The 23,198-nt window shown below is 35.9% G+C and overlaps 3 protein-coding genes across 10 annotated transcripts in view; all 3 read right to left on the reverse strand.

Annotated features, from left to right (window-relative positions):
- The window catches only part of LOC116140663 (alpha-latrocrustotoxin-Lt1a-like), a 53,757-nt gene extending 35,224 nt beyond the window's left edge, over nt 1–18,533 (reverse strand). Inside the window, exons 1-6 of one of the 8 annotated variants that reach the window (XR_004129676.1) lie at nt 18,465–18,533; nt 18,043–18,148; nt 17,778–17,912; nt 17,208–17,518; nt 16,580–16,735; nt 16,165–16,296 (exon numbers count right to left, since the gene is read on the reverse strand). Coding sequence is in view for 4 of the 8 variants with exons in the window: in XM_031426260.1 (XP_031282120.1) it covers nt 17,082–17,518; nt 17,778–17,912; nt 18,043–18,127 (657 nt within the window). In the remaining 4 variants the exon portion in view is untranslated. Of the gene's footprint in view, nt 1–16,164; nt 16,736–16,971; nt 17,519–17,777; nt 17,913–18,042; nt 18,149–18,464 lie in introns of those variants that run through there. The other 7 variants (XR_004129675.1, XR_004129673.1, XR_004129677.1 and 4 more) reach the window with 7 other exon arrangements.
- On the reverse strand, nt 10,766–16,083 carry LOC116140618 (ankyrin repeat-containing protein ITN1-like). Its single transcript, XM_031426227.1, is given in 7 exon segments — nt 10,766–11,312; nt 11,315–11,408; nt 11,558–12,003; nt 12,133–12,282; nt 12,377–12,907; nt 12,989–13,413; nt 15,626–16,083. Coding segments are annotated over 7 exon segments (2,616 nt in total). The 3' UTR covers nt 10,766–10,800.
- A 173-nt stretch (nt 18,534–18,706) lies between the features above and the next one.
- On the reverse strand, nt 18,707–22,036 carry LOC116140619 (ankyrin repeat-containing protein At5g02620-like). The gene is made up of 6 exons (XM_031426228.1): nt 21,937–22,036; nt 21,098–21,700; nt 20,840–20,931; nt 20,568–20,694; nt 19,442–19,869; nt 18,707–19,360 (listed from the first exon to the last, which is right to left on the reverse strand). Exons 1-6 carry the CDS (start codon nt 22,034–22,036, stop codon nt 18,707–18,709), a joined length of 2,004 nt encoding a protein of 667 aa, XP_031282088.1.
- Nucleotides 22,037–23,198: the final 1,162 nt, after the last annotated feature.

The raw sequence follows: 23,198 nt of genomic DNA on the forward strand, positions 1-23,198 counted from the left end.
ACATAGTTTGCGAGAAGATAAGATTAAGAAAATGTACATACATTTATACAGAATGTTATGACGTGTAAACTACATACACAAATTATGCTTAATCAAATGAATGTGCAAACACCATATGGTTATCAATATTATTAACTCATATTGACGAAGGCTCACGTCAGGGAGTTATATGTTACCCTAACGATCTTTTCAATCCATCTATTAAAAATTAAAACCTCAGGGTGCTCAATATTATCAACTCATATTTATAATTACAGTTTTAGATTTTGAATCAACATTATCCTGTTCTTCGGTCACAGAACAAAGATAGCGGATCATTAAATTCTCTGTGGCCTAACATAAGGGGTTGCTTCCACTTTGCCTTGAGTCGGTGGAAACTTTTTGATCCCAGATGCTACAACAAAACGGGGAGTTGTGTTCCGCTTCATACTTCATCTTATTAACCTTTTCTAAGTTTGAAGCAACACCTTTATGTATTAAAGGTAATATAATACTTAAACTTCACACCTTTATTCAGTGAAGTTTAATCAAGATTGTAAAAGAAACAAAACTCTAGGGATTGAATGCAGATAAGAAAAATAGGAGAATATTATTTATTTTCAATTGATTGAGAACATCTTCTATATTACAAAGACAGCAATCCAAGTGAACCCTGATCTCAACGGTTGGTTCATACAATAAGAAACACAAGTTGAGTGCGAGCTGTTCGTAGGATTTGCTGTGCTTTCTTCACTAGTGATTAACTGGGCTCTTTCACTAGGAAGATGACAGGTCGTTTAATGGGAAAGATTTGAACTAACGCTTCTAATAATAGAGTTAGAAAACTAAAGCTCTGAATTACAACTTAGACGTTAACGTCTGTTTCTTTTACCAACAGTAGCTTAATAACTTTGAACCTGTATGAGAAAGTTTGTATTTAAAATTTGTAAATGTAGTCTCATTCAAAAAACAACTTTTTCAGTCTGATGTTCCAGTCATTCCTTTAACTACAAAACCTGTGCCTCTTCCGGAATGAAGTTTGAATGTAGCTAGCACACCGTCCTCAACATATTCACTGAAATATCAATATAACTGCCATTTTTAGTTATAGAATTAAAAATTCAATCATAATATTCTTTTATTATTATTTTAAGGAAAGCCAGATAAAGGTAACACGGTATTACCATTCATCATAAGATCAATAATCAATCTAGTTAGTAAGACATGCTTCTAATAAGATAGAATATATTACATTATGTAAAATAAGTAAATAATGTCACCTGTTTTCATTGACGGAATGGAGCACTTCTCCAGTGACAGTCCAAGTTTTACCCACATACATTAACGTTGTGAAAACAGCCATTACCGTTAAAAGAACAAGCACCCATAGCCACCCATCTTTGAAGACAATGAACATAGTTGCAGAAAACACTACCATCATTGCTTCTACGGAGTATAGAAGTAAGTTTATGCCAAGACCCAAATCACCAGTTATCCATCAAAAGAAATATGCTTCTTCACATCAGGAAGAGTTAACTGATAAGAACATCGTTATGGAGAAAGATGACAATAGTAATGCTATAGTATATGTTGAAGTGAATACTTGAAACGACGTTGTACTGGATATTAGTGGAACGGTGTCGTTTTGGACAGCTTAAAGATGAATCCTGACCATTGATCCAACAACAATCCAACGGATGAGAATTCGCCACAAGTCAACAATATAAAAGAGAAAGTCTTCATTCGCAAAGACTAAGGGTTTCTCACATCGAACTGTTCTGTATTCTTTGTACAATTAGGGTTCTTGTTTTTCTGGTTCTGATTCCTTGTGCAATCTGTGTATTCTTGAGTGGTTATGGTGTAATCATTTGAGGAAAGAGCGACTGTGTTCTTGTTCTAGGGATTCTAGGGTTAGAGTATTCCTAGGGTCAATTTGCAGGTTGAATCAGAGGTGTGTGAGTTGGGGTTTCTGGGTGTATTTGAATCTAGGACTGTAAGTGATTAATTCTATTAATCGTAGTGCGACGAACTCCCCTGTTCTAAAGTTCAACGTGGATGTAGCTTGCTCACAATAGGGTAGTGAACCACGGTAAAACTGTTGTTGTTTGTGTGTGTGCTTTCTTGATTCTGTGTGGTTGGTTGTGATTTGTTTCTTGGTAGTTTCATAACAATATCTGATATTGCAAAAACTATGAAGGAAGCTCTTCGCAAAAAAATTAGAGTCCTTATATTTTCCTTGGTGCCACCTGGTACAGTGAGAAGTGTTGCGAAAACCAAGGTGACTATGATGCAGGCATTTGCAATGTCATTGGCCCATTTATCAGCTTTTTCCCATAACTCTTTGTGCTGTTCAGTAAATAAAGCTCTAGGAGTTTTCCCTTCATTATTTTTAGCTTTAGCTACCACTAGATGTAAAATTCTCTTCATTCCCTGCAATACTTACGAAACATCTATCAATCAAGGAAAATAAATATTATTTTTTCAAACCAAAGAGGGGAGTAAATTAATATTCACCTCGAACCACCACATCTCCCTTTCCATTTTATAATGTAATGTAGGTGATTCAATATCGAGTGTATCTATTGGTGGCAACTTTGCAGCCAAATGCAAAATATTGTTCCCTTCTTTATCTGCGAGCGATGTGATACATGGCATTGAAAATGTTACCGCGACGATACATAATAGCAACATGAAGTATGGTGTAATTATTTCGTCAACTTCAAACATTAGGTCAGGATATCTGGAGAAAATTATGTCTAGAAACCGAAGATTTCCTTGTTTTGTAGCCTCGAATATTAGAGACCAAGGTTTTCTAATAATTTCCAGAATCTGGAAGTCATCCAAAACCAAAAGCATAACTTGTTTCTGAAGACATTCGACTAGTTCAAAAGCTGAATCAGGAATCTCTTGACCAGTATCTAAAACAAGAAGTTTAGTTTAGCCAAAGCCAACATTAGTTTTAGAAAGTTGAGGATGAGGAAAATACCAGAGAGGAACTTGATTTATCTTCTTAACGAGACATTGAAAATGCCCATAGACAATAATTAACTTTTGTTAATTGAAATTTAATTCTATATTTTAAGTTAAACGTGAGAATTTTCATTCGTATTTATTATTAAATACCTCCATGTTAGTGTGAAGCGCAAAAACGATGTCGTTGAACTTTTAGTGCAATGCTGTTGTTTTACATAGTTGGTTACAAAGAAAAAATCCTGACCATTGAAAGCATAAAGCATCTAACGGCCAGGTTCATCTCTCCTCAAAACAGAATAAAACGCACTACTTACTCTACTGCAGAACGAGTTTTACATACTGTCTTTTTTTTAGATCTTTTTGTTCTCAGTTAGGGTCTGCTTTGTATCTTATTGTTTGATTGTAATCTTGGGTGGTTGATTGTAATCACGTTTTAAGGGTTGTGTTTCCCTTGAGTCTTGAGGATCTGATTATAGTATTCTCATAGGAAAGATTGCTGGTTATCATGAGAGAGAGATTCGTAGTATATGAGTGATTGGGTTTGGATCTGGTTGTATTTGTGTTGGATTAATCTTTAGTGCAGTGAGTCCCAAGTTTTTGGAGCTTATCGTGGATTAGTTTATCCTATATTGGATAAGTGAACCACGGTAAAATCCGTGTTATTGTTTCTTGATTCCTTTTACAGTTTTGATTGTGTGTGTTAAGTGTGGAATTGTGGATTGTTAGGTTGTTAGATTTGTAGATTATCTCTACAGTGGTATTAGAGCCATCAATTTTAGGGTTTGTCGATTTTACTATTGAAATTGGGGTTTGATAAAATTTTGGGGGTTTCTTGATTTCAACATTTGGTGAAGTCTAGGGTTAGGAAATCTTTGAAACTTAGACCCTAATTTCTTGTGGTAACCACGAATCCGAGTGAAACCCTTTGTTCTTCGAATCTGTTTGTCAAATTTACCAAACACCATTACTATCTATTTCACATAATGAATACCACACGGGTTGAAATCACGCACTATGATGGAAAAATTGATTTCAACACATGGAAGAAGAAAATGAAGACACTCCTATCACATAACAAAGTGGCAGTCGCATTGGAGAAGGACCATACCAAATGGCTCGAGGAAAAGCTGAAAAAGAAAGCCGAAATTGACGAGGAAGCGTACAATCTTATCATCATGAACCTAGCCGACAACGTGTTACGGAAGGTAGATGGTGTTGAGACGCCGATAACTCTCTAGGGTAAGCTTGAATCACTCTATGTAGTTCAATCTGCTCCTAATCTTGCTTCTTTGAAAGGTATACTGTTTTCATATAAGATGGATAGTGCTAGGACCATAGAAGAGAACCTAGATGAGTTCTTGAAAATGACCCTTGTACTCAATAGCACTGATCAAGAACTCAGTGAGTCTAGCTTAGCCATGATTCTTTTAAATTCCATTACCGAGGAATATCAGGTTGTAAAGAAAGCTCTGCTTTACACAGGAACTGTCCCTAGTCTAGACCTAATTGCATCAGATTGAAGGCTAGAGAACTAGAGCTTAGGGTCTAGAAGAAAAACAACAGTAGTCTGTTTGTAAAAGGAAAGGGAGATTCTAGGCAGTCTGGGGGTAGTTTTCAGTTTAATACTGGTTTTAGAAACAAAAAGAAAAACAAGATTACTCATAAGGTAAAGGAGAAACAAGGAAATGTTTATTCTGTAACAGACTGGTCACCTGAAGAAGAACTGTTATGATTGGATCAGGAAACAAAAACAGAATAGTATAAAGAGAAATTTGGCCTCTAGTAAAACTGATGTCCAAGAATCAGAAGTCTCGACTGTATCTAGGTTTGAAAATATAGATGAATTGGTGTTAGACTCTGGGTGCTCATTTCATATGAGCCCCAATAGAGAGTGGTTTCTGGAGTTTGAAGCTGGTGAGTTAGAGACAGTGTACGTGGGAAATAATAATGCCTGCAAGGTTCAAGGGATTGGAAGTATAGTTCTAAGTCTTGATAATGGAAAATCTGTCAAACTAACTAGGGTTAGGTATATACTAGAACTGAAAAGAAACCTGATCTCCCTAGGCACATTAGATGAATCAGGTTGTTGCTATAAGGCTGAATATGGTTGCCTAAATGTGTATAAGAATAAGAATTTAGTCCTAAAAGGTGTCAAATGAAATGGCCTCTACATCCTGTGTGGTAATTACAGTTCAAATTATGTTAATTCTGCCCTGTTCACTACTAATCTTATTGTTACAAAAAAGTGGCACCTCAGAATGGGTCATATGAGTCAGAAAGGACTAAACATTCTGAGCCAGCAAAGTATGTTTGGTAAGGATTCTATTGACACTTTAAATTTCTGTGAGACATGTATATTAGGTAAGCAACACAGGGTGAGTTTCCAAAAAGGAACTCACTTGGCCATCAATGGCCTAGAATACCTTCATGCTGACTTATGGGGGCCTGAAAAAACCAAAACACATGGGGGAAGCAGTTACTTTTTGTATATAGTTGATGACTATAGTAGAAAAGTTTGGGTTTATCTGCTTAAAACCAAAGATGAGACCCTTGCTAGGTTTAAAAGTTGGAAAGTATTGGTAAAGAACTAAACTGATAAGAGAGTCAAAGCTCTCAGAATTGACAACGGCCTAGAATTCTATAATAGTGAGTTTGACCAATTTTGTAGTGACCAAGGGATACTTAGACATAGGACTATGAGAAAGACTCCACAACAGAATGGAGTTGCTGAAAGGATGAACAGAACCCTGTTAGAAAAGATTAGGTGTCTATTGTTCACCTCAGGTTTACCAAAATCTTTTTGGGGTGAAGCCCTTAATATTGCAGCTTACTTGGTTAATAGTAGTCCCTCAAGTGCCATTAATTTCATATGTCCAGAAGAAAAATGGTCTAATAGGAAGCCCAACCTAGGTCACCTTAGAGCCTTTGGATGTGCTGCCTATGCACACACTAGTGAGGGGAAACTAGAACCTAGGTCTTTGAGATGTGTATTCTTAGGTTACCTAATAGGGGACCAAAGGGTATAGATTGTGGGAAAGAGAGGCACCGGGGGTCAAAGTTATTATAAGCAGAGATGTAATCTTTAACGAAAATCCATTTCCTTACAAAATCTCTAATAATCCTACAGGTACCTCAACCAGTGAGGAGATTAGTCAAGATTAGTATAATGGGACACAAATTGAGGTGGAGCAGGTCAAAGTTCAAACTGAATTGGAAAACCAAGAATAAACACCTGCAACTTCAGACTTGGAACATGAATCAGAGGATGATCAAACTGAAATTTCAGATCAGCCCCAATAGGAGTCATTAGCACACTATCAACTCACCAGAGATAGAACCAGAAGAGAAATTAGACCTCCTACAAGATATTTATATGCTGACTTAGTTTTTATTGCTCTGGTTGCAGGTGTTGAAATTCAGAGAATTGAACCAGATAGCTACGATAAAGCTATAATGTCCAAAGACAGGGAGAAATGGCAAGCTGCCATGGAAGAGGAGATGTACTCCTTGAAGGTAAATGGGACTTGGTCCCTAATACCCTGTCCTAAAAATCAGAAGCTCATTGACTGCAGATGGCTGTTTAAGGTAAAGGAATGTATGATTTCTATTGATCCACCTAGATTTAAAGCTAGGCTTGTAGCAAAAGGCTACACCCAAAGGGAAGGGATTGATTTCAATGAAATCTTCTCCCTTGTAGTCAAGTATAAAACTATTAGGATCATACTATCTATAGTTGCACATCTAAACCTAGAACTAGAGCAGTTAGATGTAAAAACTGCTTTCCTGCATGGTGACCTAGATGAAAAAATCTTCATGAAATAGCCTATGGGATTTATTGATAGAAACTGCCCTGAACATATTTGCCTGCTACATAAATCCTTGTATGGGCTTAAACAAGCCCCTAGACAATGGTATAAAAGGTTTAACACCTTCATTACCAGTATAGGATTCCAAAGAAGTGAATATGACAGTTGTTTCTATTATGATTTGAATGCTGGTTTGCCTGTGTATTTACTGCTTTATGTGGATGACATGCTGCTGATTAGTAAATCAAAAACTAGGATAAATTATATGATGTCTAGGCTGAATTCTGAGTTTGACATGAAGAACCTAGGTAGTGCTAAAAAGATCCTAGGGATAGTCATTGACAGGAAAAGAGAGGATTGTGAACTAAAACTTCAGCAGTCTTCTTACCTACTAAAACTGATATCCAGATTTGGAATGTCAGATTCCAAGCCAGTATCCATGCCCATAGCCAGCCATTTTACACTTAGTAAGACACAATGTCCCAAGTCTGAAACTGAACTCATTAAAATGGAAAAAAATACCTTATGCCAATGTGATAGGATCAATCATGTATGATTAGCACTAGGCTTGACCTATCTTATTCCATTTCACTTCTTAGTTGTTTTATGTCCAATCCAGGTATAGAACACTGGTTAGCATTGAAATGGTTACTGAAATATATTAATAGTACAATATATGTTGGGTTGGAATATAAGAACAGAGGAAATTCACTTTATCTTGTGGGATATGTATACTCTGATTTTGAAAGAGACAGGTACACAAGAAAGTCTACCACCTCATACAACTTCACATTGGGAGGAAATTGCATAAGTTGGAAGTCCTAGCTTCAACCCATTGTTGCCCTCTCCTCCACTAAAGCAGAATACATTGCTGTAGCATATGTATTCAAAGAAGCATTATTGCTTAAGGGGATTCTATCTGAGGTGGAGCTGATTGATGAGGAGACAGCAGTGTTTTCAGACAGCCAGAGTGCAATTCACCTAAGTAGGAACCCAGTCTACCATGAAAGGACGAAGCATATGGATGTGAGATACCATTTGTAAGAGGTTTGGTGGCTAAAGGAATCATAGACTTGAAGAAGATATCAACTGAGGACAATCCGGCTGACATGGGCACAAAGGTAGTAACTGTCACAAAGTTCAAACATTGTTTGAACCTGCTATTTATAAAATAAGCAGCAAACAACAGAGCTGAGAAGGATTCTTGGGAGGTAGCTGCACTAGAAAAAATCATACTAAGCAGTATGGTTGGTTTCTTTTTTGTTTTTGGAGCTTCAAGGTGGAGAATGTTAGTGTGAAGCACAAAAACGATGTCGTTGAACTTTTAGTGCAACACTGTCGTTTTACGCAGTTGGCTACAAAGAAAAAATCCTAACCATTGAAAGCATAGAGCATCTAACGGCCAGGTTCATCTCTCCTCAAAACAGAATGAAACGCACTACTTACTCTGTTGTAGAACGAGTTTTACATGCTATCTTTTTTTTAGATCTTTTTGTTCTCGCTGTATCTCCTTGTTTGATTGTAATCTTGGGTGGTTGATTGTAATCACGTTTTAAGGGTTGTGTTTCCCTTGAGTGTTGAGGATCTGAGTGTAGTATTCTCATAGGAAAGATTGCTGGTTATTGTGAGAGAGAGATTCGCAGTATATGAGTGATTGGGTTTGGATTTGGTTGTATTTGTGTTGGATTAATCTTTAGTGCAGTGAGTCCCAAGTTTCTGGAGCTCAACGTGGATGTAGCTTATCCTGTATTGGATAAGTGAACCACGGTAAAATCCGTGTTATTGTTTCTTGATTCCTTTTACAGTTTTGATTGTGTGTGTTGAGGATGGAATTGTGGATTGTTAGGTTGTTAGATTTGCAGATTATCTCTATACTCCATTTTCACCATTTTTATACCTGAATGTTAAAAAATACTTAAAAACCTCGTCAAAGCTCAGGTGTTAAATATATATATATTATTCAAACGAATACCCACAATGCACTTGACTTTGCGCCTCATAAACCCGATACCTCCAGCCCAGCCTTTTCTTACTGCTTTGCTTTTTCTCATTCATCTGTTGCTCCTTCTCATTCATTTGATCCCTCAAGCTCAGCTTATTCCTCTCCTTCACCCGCTGCGTCCCAAGCATTGACTGACATTTCTTTCTCACGTCTCTTTTTACTTCATTATCTATTTTAAAACAAAACACCTTTTCTCTTACTTACAATTATATATATGAATATTATGATTTAAAAAAAAAAAAAAAACTAATTAAGGCAATCTGAAAGTTATAATGATTAGAGAGAACACACACAGGTAGATGGCTGATTTCTTGCAAACTTTAATGGTGTTGAAGTCTAAACTACGCGTCAATACAGGTAATCGTGCCAAGCGATGCAATGCTATCTCCTCATTTTTATCACGTGCAAGAGCCATCTGTGGGTGCCTCTCCACCAACTTTACTTACCATACCAGCCGCGGTTTATGAGGCTGATAAGCAATTCGATGTGATCATTATCATGATCTAATATCACATCTACAGTGGCTTAATAAAGGTATTCTACCGTCTCTTTGTCTCCAATTAGAGCTGCCTTGTGAAGCGGTAAAATATCATTGTCTCCTCTAATCTTTACTATGTCTTCATTCTTCTTCATCATAGCTTGACAATTTCAACCCTCTCGGACGCAGCTGCAAGAAAAAAGGCCGTATTGCCAGCATTATTTTTTACAGCTAAATCCTCTAAATTCATTTTTTCAAGCAGCTTTTTCACAAAATAAGTGTGCCCTGCTGCAGCTGCAATATGGAGAGCGGTGCCCCCATCCTTTCATAGCTTAACTGGTATATCAATATCCTCTTCCTTGTAAATTCTTTCAACAGTGTTCCAATCACCTTCCAATGCAGCCCTGTATTGTACCATATATATATATATAATGCTTTCTTATAATACAGAGTGAATCAAGAATAGAAAGAGGAATTTGTGAAATTAACCATCAATAAAAATTTAATATCTATTTTTAACCCTGGAACTTCATAAGCACTTCATAACAAGAGAGAGATTAACGAAAAAAATTAACGCGGACTTAGATACTAAATGATATTCAGAAAAGGCCTCTAAAATAAAAGACAGATGCGGCATTCATTGCTATGTCAAATCGTACCATCCATTTGTTTATTAGGTGGAGCAATCACAATCTCAACATTTTCTTCAGTTGAGGTCCTTCCTAAGCCCCATGATTTATTTTCTCGTTTATTCGTGGTACATCTACAATGAACTTTATAAGTATTAGACAATGAATATTGCAGCATAATATGAACTTTATATTCTAATGGATTCAAATTGGGAATGAATATTAATTAAAATAATAGTCATTCATCTCAAGTACTTCAAGATCTTATATATATGTAGGATAATAAGAAAAATCTTAGCTACTGTGATAAATATATTTGCACATGTAGCAAACTGAAAGAACAAAACTAATGAGTCCTACTTAAGACTCTACAAATCAAAGAAGAAGAAATGGGTTGAAAGACTTGCCTCTTTTGGTGCCTTGGATACAATCTGCATCTAGCTAAATTTATATATTTAAAAAAAAAAAAAATCATGAAATGAAGAGTAAGAGAATAATAAAGGGCTAAATGACATGAAGTTAAGAGTAAGAGAAGAATATATGGCTCAAATGGCCTGAAGTGAAGAGTAAGAGACGAATATATAGCTAAATTGGCCTGAAGTGAAGAGTAAGAGAAGAATATATTGCTCAAGGCCTCGTAAAAGGAATTCGTGAGGTCAAGCGGAGTCATAAATAACCTATTCTCTTTCAAAGTGAAGGAGATGCTAAATGATGATAACATTTCCTAAGAAGAATTCTGGGATTTCTGCAATTTGTGTCTTCCAAAAGGAGAAATATTATGTCTAATTAAATTCCCATGCAGGATATATTGAAGTGTTTGAGTGATATTAGATAAAATGTTGGGATTTGTTAATCATGATTTGATAAATTAAATAAATCTTGTTCATTACTCAGCATTTCCAGTACATTATGAAAAGATTGTTTTGCAATGACCTAATACAAGTGATGATTTGAATTAGCAAAAATACTAAAATTATACAAGTGACTAATCATATCAGAAAGAAGGGGGAATTGGAGCAGAGGAAACAGGGTGACAGGAACACAAGGAACAGTGGCTATTGGAATAGCTATCCACGCAAAGTCATCACTTAGAACAATGAAAAGAGTGGCTCCAAATGCTGCCATCATGGTTGCTATAGAGATAAAGAGAGCTGCAAACCCTATTATCAGCCTGTTTGGTAATGAATGCAGGAAATCTTCTTCTGCGTAGCGGGAGGTGAGAATGGAGAGAAACATCAATATTGAGGTGGCAGAGCAAAATAGTGCCAATGCATCCGATATGGCGAAAATAAAAAATGACCTGTGATGTAGAAAAACAGGCTTGCCTGTAAGATTGTTATTGCCTCCTGGTACAGTGAAGGCTGCAGCAAACATCACAGTTGCAATAAGTGTTGCGACAAGCATACATGAAGATGCAGTGTCTTTCATCCACTTTTCCCCTTCGTGAGTCTTCTATGCTCCTCCGAAAACAAAATATGAGGTGTCCTACCCTCGGAATTTTTGGTTTCTCTATAAGACGGTTGAACAACTTTTTCGACTTCCTGCCATATCAAAAAGACAGTTCATCAACATTCAAACCCAGAAAGAAAATGGTTAATTGAGTTCAGGTTTTGCTTCATTTACATGTTATTTCCCAATAAAACTAATTACTATGAAGTGCAAGTTTTATAGTTGAAAAGTAATTATTAACCTTGAACCAATGCAACTCTCGTCTAAGTTGCAAAGCTGCACCAGAATCAATTTTGAGTCTCTCTGGGGGGGGGGCAAGCTTTCCAGCCAAATGCAACATGTTATTGTTATTTTCATCTTCATAAGCTGCTATCAAATCTTTATGAGCGCCAATCTCATGAATCAGATTAAAAATGTTTTCTTAACGATGCAACACTGCAATGTGAAATATGCTTTGACTGTGATCATCTACTTTCCAAATAAGGTCAGGATACATCCGAATCAGCACTTTAATGAATTCAACATTCCCCAACTCTGCAGCGGTGAACAACAGTCTTGAAGGTTTCCGAAGTAGTTCTCCAATTTTATAGTCATCTAGCAACAACACTTGCTCCCACAGTTGCTTCACCAATTCTAGAGCTTGAAGATGCATCAACTTTTTGTCAAGGATTGCCCTGAAACGTGAAACTGAATGTGCAGGACACAGTCACCTCTTTGTCCAAAATCTTTTATTTTTTAGAAGGAATAAATAAGCAGTTAACGATTAATGTGCAAGAGTAATGACAGTGAGAAATGGCCTGTAATGGAGTTACTAACAAGAGTAAATGCACCTCTGCCAAATTCCAATCCTACTTCCACTTACAAATGCTGAAGGCTTCCGTGCCAATACATGAAGAGCCGTCTCTCTTCTTCCATCTCGAACAACAGCTAACTCAGGATGATGCTTAATTAAGTCCAATGCCACATCTGTTAAATTAACACAACACAATCATCAATTTGCTCCTCTAGATATTATAAATTAAGTTGCAATATGAAAATAGTGAAGGTAAGAGGTGGGTACCATAGAGGCCTGCATTGATGACAGCAACAAGAAGCTCTACACGATCTTCTTCTTTTAGATACTCTTCCTCAGTCACAGAATAAAGATACCAGACCATTTCTCTGTGGCCTAACAAAGCAGCCATACACAACGAGGTTGCTCCCTTACTGCCTCGAATTGATGGCAACCTACTGTTCTTATTAACCATCACCTCTGCAATCTTTTTGATTCTGGATATGGCAGCAAAACAGAGGGCTGTGTTCCCAACCTTGTTCGGCAGTGCCAGGTCTTCAGGTTTCATGATGTTCACAAGCTCTTGGACAAAAATTGTATGTCTAGCTCCAGCAGCAATGTGAAGAGCTGTTTCCTGGTTTCTCGTGATCCTAGCACATACTGCTTGTGGATTCAAAATCAAAAACTCCCTTGCAAACTCCCAATCGCCTTTAAGCGCCGCATTATGTAGAGGAACAAAAGCAGTAAAGTAATTCCTTTGTACATCACCTGCAAAAAAAAAAAAAAAAAAAAAAAAAAAGCAAGACCATGAGAGCCATGCTGGAGTATTTTTATTTCTCCATCATATAATTTACATAGGTATTAATTAGAGGAAATTGAATGAACTTTGCAGCAGCATACTAGTCTCTACAGCTCGTGTGTTTGGTTCCCCGGAAATAGATGGCATTTGATTGCTTGAATCATGAAAGGGCCAAATTGATTGATCTAAAACGACATGGTCATCAAATTCTTTAGCTTCCAGAAATTCTATTGGGCTTTTTACAGCTTGATGATGTGATTGAAGATGAGAGTGTTGAATATCAGAGGCAAAATTGAAGGAAGTTTCATAGTGGCCATGATCAAATGTTGCTGGCCCAAAAGCATCTTTCAGGCTCAAGTCATTGTCAGAAAATATGCCTAAGCTTGCATCATCTTCCCCAGAAGATTTGCAAGAGGAATTTGCAACAGATTTGATCTCAGGGAAACAAGATTGAATTGAAAGTCCCCTCCCATATTGTGATGAAGGAAGGTTGTTCAATATCATTATCTTCAATGAAAAGTACTGCCTGAGAACAAGCAAAATCAGTAGTACAACAAAAAGAACAACAAAAAATGTAGTGCTTTATTAGGAGTTAGGACATCACCGTTTCTGGTTCTGAGCAGCTCAATCAGATAAAAGACTTTGAACCTCCAAGCAGCTACCAGTCAACCAAGAACATGTAGTGCCGAATAATGATTTGAGAAGTTTGGAATGTCAAAGGCAAAAGTTGAAACAAAGAGTAAAGTTATTTTCTTGTGTTTGAAAACTGATGGTTGCGGTTTTCTTGTAGCTCTTAGTTATTGACCCACGTATGCAATTGGATTGATCAACGCTTTCACACTTAACTTTATGCATATAATTGAAAAAACTGGCACCGCTGCTTTCTGAAAAAGTTCAAAGCATGATATTAAGACATGGGACCGCTTAGCTCTTGGTTCTTGCTCTGCCGTTTGCGTTGACTGGAAAAGTCTCTTACGGGGATCTTTCCATGGTCCAACGCGTTGTAGGTATGTAATTCATTGATAATTTCTCAAAAAGTAAACCTGTACAATTTTCTGGTCTAATTAGAAACCATGTAGCAATAGAAAGTTGACTTTTTTAAGCACTTAACTTTTCTAACATTCAAAAAATCATTAGTAGATTTTGAGAATACAATTGAAGTACATAAGATCGAGCTATTTATATGTACCTCGCTTCTCTTTATTGCATACTTTCTTCTATTAAGAATAATACTATACCAACAACATTTTTTCACAAACTTTCTCTCACAACTCTAACGTGGCAACTTGTAATTGGTCAATTCACAATAGGTCTTATATGGGTTATATTAATTAATTACAAACTGATTAATTGCGAGTTACCACGTCAGGGTTGTGAGAGAAAGTTTATGAGAAAATGTTTGTTAGTGTAATATTACTCTTCTATTAAATCTAAGGATTACAATGCTAAGTAAATGTCATAACGTCTTTCAAAAGAATAATCACACTAACAACCCTCTCTCACAATCTTGATGTGACAACTCACAATTGGTTAATTCACAATGGAACCACATGATACCACTAATTAATTGCAAGCTGACCAATAGTGAGCTGCCATGTCAAGATTGTGAGAAAAGGTTGTTGGTGTAATATTACTTCTTTCAAAATACAGTTAGAATTTGAAGGAGGCAGTAAAGGGTTAACCTTACTTCAAGCAAGGGATGCTCGACTCCTTGTGAGGGCAGTATTTAAAACACATTTTTTTCTTGTTATAAATAATAGCAATCATAGAACAAATTACTTCATTGTAAATGAGAGAAGTGAGATAGTATTAAAATAATATTAATTCTACTAGACGTAGCTTATTAAATAGGTGAACCAAATTAAATCACACGTATCTCTTCTTTTATTTTACTGTTTTGATTTGTGTGTTTGTTGTTAATTTGTTTTCGTATTACTCTCTATTTCATTCACAAACCACATAGTTGTCTTTTTGGTAAACAAATATCTTAAAAGCATACCTTAGATTTCTATCCGTATTGTTAAGTACATTGGGTTTCTTCGCTGTCATTCAAAAGACCCTTCTTCATGTAAGGACTTGAAGAGAAAACTGGCAGTCAGAAATTTCTGCATGAACTTGCAGACTGGCAGAGAAGCCATTATGGTGACAAGAGTGGGAACACATTAGCATCCCATCTTTGAAGATGATGAACATAGTTGCAGAACATACTACCATCATTGCTGCCACTGATAAGGCGAGTGTGTCATATCCCACAGCCATATTATGAGGCAATAGTAAAAGGAAATCTTCTTCCACATATCGGGAATGGAAAACTGATAAGAAACTTAGAATGGAGAAAGAGGATAAAACCAGCGCTATATAGCATCTGATATGGCAAAAATTATAAAGGAAGCTTTTCGAACAAAATTAGGAGTTCCAGTCTCTTCTTTGGTGCCACCAGGTACTGTCAAAGCTGCTGAAAAAACTACAGTGGCAATAGCCATCAAGCATGAATTTACAGTGTCCTTAATCCATCTCTCAGCTTCATCCTTCAACTCTTTGTGCTGTTCATTAAATATAGCTCTAGCATTTTTTCCTTCTTTATTTGTAGCTTCAGCATCCAATGGATGTAAAAAATTTTCCACAGCCTACAGGAGTTAGTTATGGAACATTTATTAATCAAGGACAAGAAATATATTGTTTTACAAAACGAAAGATTGAAGTAAATATTCACCTTGAACAACAACAGCTCCCCTCACAGTTTGGCAAGAATTCCAGCTGATTTGATATTGGGACTATCAGATGGTGGCAACCTTGCAGCCAAACGCAAGATATTGTTCCCTTCATTACCTTTGCTCTGAAGAACCAAATCCTTCAATGAGCCTATCTCATATATGATTTTGAAGACGAGTTGGTGACGATACAGAACAGCAAAATGAAATATGCTGTAGTTATTTTCATCAATTTCAAATAACAGATCAGGATAAGCATCCGGGATTAACCTTAGAAACTTAATGTTTCCTCGTTTTGCTGCCTCAAATATCAGTGGCCGAGGTTTTCTAATAATATCTAAAATGTCAGAGTCACCCAAAAACATTACAAGGCACCGGACTAGATCAAAAGCCGAGTCGGGAGTCTCTTCACCAGTCACTGAAACAGAAAGTTTGGTTAAGCCAACATTAATTTGCAGAAAAATCAGTAACTTTGCTGAATACATAATATAATTAAGTAAACAAAAACCCTCATCCAAAAAAAAAAAAAAAAAAAAAAAAAATCAAACAAGAGTACTCACGAGTGAGGTCCCTCATCCAAGACCTCCAAGTCAGACTTCTCCTCCACTCTTTCTCTCTCTTCTTCAACTGAACCCTCCAGCCCAGCTTATTATTCCTCCTCTGTTTCTCCCTTTCCTTCACCCACAGCCTCCCCCATGCTGAATAAAGTGTCTCTACCATGTCACTTGTATTTTCAATAACTGCTTTGACAACAAGAAAGCACATTGTTTCTTACATACAATTGCTTTTGATTGTGAAAACGGATAGCTTAGTGTCAAAATGAGAAACCATTGTTTAGTGTTTTAGAGTATGTGGTGGTGAGTTACAAAGTTAATAGCTCATAGATGTCAGATGGAAAAACAAATTTCGTGATAGAAACCACAATAGGAAGTCAGAATAAATCAAGGCATGCTGAAGGCATTAAAGATAAAAAGAACTAACATATGTTGAATAATCTCTTCAAAACTCCAGCCACTGGTCGATCAAGAAAACGCATCAATACAGGCATGCGAGCCAAGGCATGCAATGCTGTCTCCTCATTTTTATCTCGTGCAGTGGCCAACTCAGGGTGCCTCCTTACCAAATTGAATGCAACATCTACAAAGAAAAACAATCAACATCATGAATAATATCAACTAGATCCAACCCATCTTTAAAAAACCTATCTTTACATCCAAGATAATATTAAAAAGGAAAACACCTAGAATACCAAGAAAATATAATGTCAGTTATTTATGCCATTTATTATCTTTCTCTGATGTCATTTATCTTTATGGTATATTGATGGTGATTAAGTTGAATATCTATGTGTAATCTCGTAGTGTTATATATTCCCTCTTTATATAGATAAGGATTTTTTTATTAATTAGGTCTATCAAATCATTTGTCCGTTCGTAAGAAAATCATAATCTTCTCAGCCAAAAGATGTTGAGAATGACTTAGTTTAGCCCAAAAATAAAAGAAAGGACTTACCATACAACCTACGGTTTATCAGATTGACAAGCAATTCGATGAGATCATTATCATGATCTAACAATTTGTATCCAGTGGCTTGATAAAGGTATTCTACCATCTCTTCGTTTCCCATAAGAGCTGCCTTGTGAAGTGGTAACATATCATCTTCGCCTCGAATCATCACTAAGTCTCCATTTTTCTCCATCATGGCCTCAGCAATGTCAACCTCTCCGGAGGCAGCAGCAAGAAAAAAAGCTGTGTTGCCAACATTATTTTTGATAGTTAAATCCTCCATTTGCATCTGTTCAAGCAGCTTTTTCACAAAACCAGTGTGCCTTGCTGCAGCTGCAATATGGAGAGCGGTGTCTCCTTCCTTTGATAGCTTAGCTGCTATATAATCTTTATCTTCCTCGTAAATTCTTTCAGCTGTATTCCAATCACCCTTAAGTGCAGCCCGGTACAATTTAAAGTGCCTAATTCTTCTTTCATTACCTGTAAAGTTGAAACAAACAGATTTATGCATAAAATTTTTGTTATACATGTGCTTCTCCACATGTATCAGTGTATTTAATTTAGGTATAACTGTGTAAGCTAGAAAGATTATATTAAATTAAATCTAGTGACATTTATTTACTTTAGAAAAAGAGGCCTATATCCTATAATCATATATAATAAAAGACTTTACCTTCTGAGGATGATGTAGAATTTATTACCAGCACAGGTTCTTCTTCTGTAGTTGAAGATCCAATTTGTTTTTGGTTAACATTCCCACAGAGTACCATTGAGATTGAAGACTCCTTCGAGACATCCACATTAAACTCTGATGATTCAAAATAAAAGAAAAATAGTACTGTTAGCAAAATTTAAAGAATTGGTTACATGAAGGATTGTAAAAGGGTATGCGTTCAGCAAAGGAAGATATTAGCATTCATTCCAATGTCAAAAAGTACCAGCCAGTTTCTTATTAGGTGAAGCAATCACAATCTCAACTTTTTCTTCAGTTAAGGTACTTCCTGGTGTAGCATTATCCTTCATGAGTCCTGATTAGTGGTAAATCTACCAAAAAACCTTATAAACTGATTTTTTTATTCTTAGTTTTCCAGGGCAGACGCCAAATCATTCCCAGAAAGAACTTCACTCTAGGCCACCGTTCGGATTTCACTTGAAAATCAGTGTCAAACATTGGTTTTACAAAGCAAGCTTGATATGACAGATTACAGGTTTGAAGCATTATTAGAGGTTCTATATTTGGATGAATTAAGATATAAGATTAAAATGTTCAGATTTCTTCATGATTTGATAAATACTGTTCAATGATTGTTATTGTTATTAAAATTAGGCTTAAATGTAATGAATTGCGAGTGAAACTAACCTACACTCCTGTACTCAGGGCATGATTAACTTCTGATTTACTTCCCCTCCTTTACTTGCATTTCCAACAAATAATGAAGGGATGGTAGCATATATCGAGTGAGTCCTGTAATCAAGGATTTCAATTTAATCAAACTATTATTTTAAAGGGTTACAAGACCAGAGAGTTGCAGCATCGGATTATGGACAAATAGAAAAATCACAATAGCATAGATTCAAAATTTGTGTAGTACCATTAATTGTTCAGTACACTGAGTTACTTCCTCTTCTTTGGCTCCATTGCTTTCCCTTGGCACGTTTGTGTGGCTGGAAAAGAGAGCTACTTACATATGTAGAACGCACCACATCAAAAAGGAGACGCCATTGTTGCTTAGTGAACAAAAGGACTGGTATAGAAGTGATTACAGTAACAAGAATAGGAACCCACAGCACTCCATCTTTGAAAACAATGAAAATAGTCGCACAAAACACTACCATCATTGCTGCTATTGATAATAAAAGTGTTGTAAGTCCAGCAACCAGCTTTTTTGGTAACTGTGAGAGGAAATCTTCTTCTGCATACCGGGAAGTTAGAATGGATAAAAAGGTTAAGATGGAGCAAGCAGAAGATACAAGCGAAACTGCATCTGAAAAAACAAAAATTTTGAAGGAAGTTTTTTGAACAAAATGAGGAGTCCCTGTCTCGTCTTTGGTGCCACCTGGGACAGTGAAAGCTGCTGCAAAAACCACAGTGGCAATAAGAGTTGCCACAATCATGCAATAGTTTGCAGTGTCCTTCATCCATTTCTCTCCCTTTCCCTTTAATTCTCCTTGCTCCTTAGTAAATAAAGCTCTAGGAGTTTTCCCTTCACTGTTTTTATCCCAGGCATCCAATGGATGCATAATTTTACTGACCTCCTACAAATAATGTTGTAAAAGATCTTAGCAATTAGCGTAACGAATATTGCTTTCTGAACAAAGGAGAACCGTAACATTCACCTTAAACCACAGCAACTCTCGCTGCAGTTGCAGAGCAGCTCCTGATACAACATTGAGCCGATCTGGTGGTGCCAACATTCCAGCCAAATGCAAGATATTATTGTCTTTTTTATCCTTAGAAGCAACTATCAAATCCTTAAAAGTACCTATCTCATGTATGAGTTTTAAGATGTCCTTACGATGATTCACAACAGCAAAATGAAATATGCTATAATTATTTTTATCAACTTCCAGTATCAAATCAGGATATTCACATATAAGTATAGTTAGAAACTCAATGTTTCCTAGTTCTGCAGCAACAAATATCAGTTGTCGGGCAGTTTTAATAATATTTGAAACTGCAGAGTCATGTGACAATATGATTTGTTCCCAAAGGCATCGGATTAGTTCAAGTGCTTTTGGAGGCAACTTGGCGTTGGCACCTGAAACTACAAATTTGATTAGCCAACATCAGCGTACATAAATCTTTAGGCTGGTTAACAATGACAGAAGTCATTTCGATTCATCCTAAATAAGTAAAAGAACATAGGAGATTTACTACCTAAACAATTCGAAAGGGAAACATTTTCTAGGCAATACTTAACCATTTATGTAATGGTCAAGTTAAATTTGGAATTTGATTAATACTCCGAATCACACAATAAAAATGTTCAACAATGTAACCTACAGTAACCTACAGTAACCACAACACCACCACTTCATTATGCTATAAAAGAGATCACAGTATTGCATAAATGCCATATGGCCAAAATTTTGATTTGTGAAAAGTTCCGAACAAATTCTATATTTCAATAATCAAGATAAATTAGCAGTTTGAAAATATATTATAAAAATCCTTTAGAGTCAGAACACACTTGCAAATGATTCTTTGGCAAAAGGTGCTGGTAAGTATAAGAATATATTGTGAAATTATATCAAATTCAACTTGCTAAGAAAATATTTACTAATAGCAGGTTCACAAAAATGGTTTCTGAAAAAATTAAAAAAGGTTAAAGCGCAAATTTTCATATCTGCTTGCGCTCCTAATCATAATTGTCATGTAAACATATATTTCAACTACAAAACCAAAAACAGTAACTTATATATTAAGGCATGCTGAATATGTCAAAGATTAAAGGAGACTAACACAAATTGACACGTTGTTTCCAAAATCCTTGCTGAATTTGAGAGGCAATAAGCGTTTGAGCCAAGGCAAGCAATGCTGTCTCCTCATTTCCATCACAAGCGACGGCTAACTCCGGGTGTTTCTCTGGCTAATCCAGTGCAACATCTGAGAACACAACAATCATTATTAGAGATGATATAGTATCAATTCTAAATAGTGGAAGCACGCAGTTGTTATACATAATACTATATTAATTAAGTTGCATACAAGGAAATTTTCAGTTTTGTATTCACCAAGCCACTTGTGTTATGAAAGGGTTCTTTCATTTGTTTTGTCAAATCATATCTCTCCTGATGGGAATTCACAGTGTTCCTTAAAAGAATAACTGGACATTTGTCAAAAAATATACAAAGGAAGATATATTAATCTGACCACCATACATGGAATTTCAATCCTATACCAAAGGTTTCAATCTTACATTGTAAAATTCAATTAAAAAGGTATCAAGTGCACTACAATTAGCCAAAATTTAAAAAATACCTTCTACATACCATACAAACCGTTGCTTATTAGAGTGATAAGCAATTCAATGCGGTCGTTGTCGTGTAATGACTCGTCATCAGTGGCCTTATAAAGGAACTGTACCATCTCTTTATGGCCAAACAGAGCGGCCATGTAAAGTGGTGACATCTCATTTCTACCTCGGATCATTGCTAAGTTTCTACTCCTTTCCAGGACATCAGCTAAGTTTGTACTCTCCTCTATCATGTTGGGAAGTTCCACCTTCTGGGACTCAACAGAGAGACAATAAGCTGTTTTTCCAGCTCCTTTCTTTGTAGTTAAATCCTCTTTTTTCATCTTATCCATCATCACTTGAGCATGTTCCACATTTCCAGACACAGCAGCAAGACAAAAAGCTGTAGTGCCTGCATAATTTGTAGTAGCTAAATCCTCTTTATTTATATTATCCACCAGCTTTTTCAAAAAATCAGTTTGCTCTGCTGCAGCTGCAATATGGAGAGCAGTGTCCCCGTCCTTTAATATCCTCGCTCTTATATCATTTTTATGTTTCTTGTAAATACCCTCAGCCATGCTCCAATCACCACTTAGTGCAGCTTGATACAATTTTAAGTGTCTAATTCTTGTTTGCTTGTCTGTCAAGTGGAAGCATTTATAACAAGTTTTATCAATAAAATTGTTGATTCTTTAAAATATGCATATAAAAATACACATATAGGCACCAATATCAATCTATATTAAATAGTAGCTAATATCATGCCTTTGGAAAACAGTTTCTTGCCAAGTTGGCAAAGTGATTGGAATGAAGCTAAAAGATTTTCCCATGGTAAACAATAGCATAGGTATAACACATTGTAAAATCTAAGCATACCAGCCAATTGACCATAAGGTGAAGCAATGACAATTTCAACTTCTTCATTTGAACCAATTCCGGATGCAAAGGTATCCCTCATGATTTCAATAGTCGGCATTTGTGGTAAACCTACAATGAACTTTATATTGTTAGATAAGTTGAATTTGATAGATTTCTCTTTTATTACAAAATAATACTTCCATCAAATTTTTAAATAGTAATTGATTTATCAACATTTGAGTTAACATTACCATATAAAATGAATGATGCAGATAATATCATAAGAGAAACAAGAGTGTTGCATTAGTTATCATATCCATAGTATAAAAGAATCGTAAAGCAAGAAGAAGACATTAGATGCGTTTCATCAAATAATGCATAATCTTAGAATTTCAGGATGTCATTACTATTTTGATGTTTTAATAAAACTGATAGTTATATTACTATTTTGATGTTTTAATAAATCTGATAGTTATATTACTAGAATTCTACCACAACTACAGAGTACATAACAATGTAAACTGTGGTGCTTTACATTTTTGAGGTATTGACAATGACCTCCCCTATCGTTTGGGGAAAGTTTCTAATAAGAAGACCTCTCTTCAAGGTCATTAATTAATGAAAAAATGTCATCTTAAATCATCTTAATAGTCCTCAAATTTTTCTTTACATTGTAAATAATTAATAAAAGGCCTTGAAAGGAGGTCTCCTTACAATTCAACAACTTTACGGTCCAGCTAAACATTCCTCAAACCTCAGGGAGGTCATTGCAAACTACCTTAGTCTAAACTTAACCTTCTCCCCACTACATGATATTTCAATCTAGAAGATAAAAAGTTTCTGACCTCCATAAGCAAATTTTTTTATGAACTGAACATTTTGCAAAATTTAAGTGTAAACTACTGAGTTGCACAACAGGTTGGACAAATATTAGCCTAAATTTAAGGATTAAAAGGAAAATTGTACAGAAAATTGAAAAAAAAAAAAAAAAATCATAACTTTTTTGCCCTCTTCGTAATACTGATAAGTATTGGCATGCCCAAAAGCTATTTACAACGGTAGTCCTAAAACAACCAAAAATTGAAACTTGACAAAATAAAACAAAAATATACGTTAAAAAGAAGAACTAGTTTCAAAAAGCTTACCTTTTTTACGGCTTAAGATGCTATCTCCAACTCGAAATGGGAAAATGAAGAAATAAAAGCTTCAAGTGAAGAGAACAATAATGAGGCTGAAAGCTGAGAAAGAGTGAAGTATTGGCAGAGAGAAGAACAATGGCA

This window comes from Pistacia vera, unplaced genomic scaffold (assembly GCF_008641045.1).
Source record: "Pistacia vera cultivar Batoury unplaced genomic scaffold, PisVer_v2 Contig374, whole genome shotgun sequence".
NCBI classification, from domain to species: domain Eukaryota; kingdom Viridiplantae; phylum Streptophyta; class Magnoliopsida; order Sapindales; family Anacardiaceae; genus Pistacia; species Pistacia vera.

Coding starts and splice junctions, on each gene's coding strand:
- LOC116140619 (XM_031426228.1), bottom strand. CDS start 22,036: ATGCCGACTATTGAAATCATGAGGGATACCTTTGCATCCGGAATTGGT. Junction 20,695..20,839: donor TTCATAACACAAGTGGCTTG/GTGAATACAAAA, acceptor GCACTGGATTAG/CCAGAGAAACACCCGGAGTT. Junction 19,361..19,441: donor GAGAGTTGCTGTGGTTTAAG/GTGAATGTTACG, acceptor CATTATTTGTAG/GAGGTCAGTAAAATTATGCA.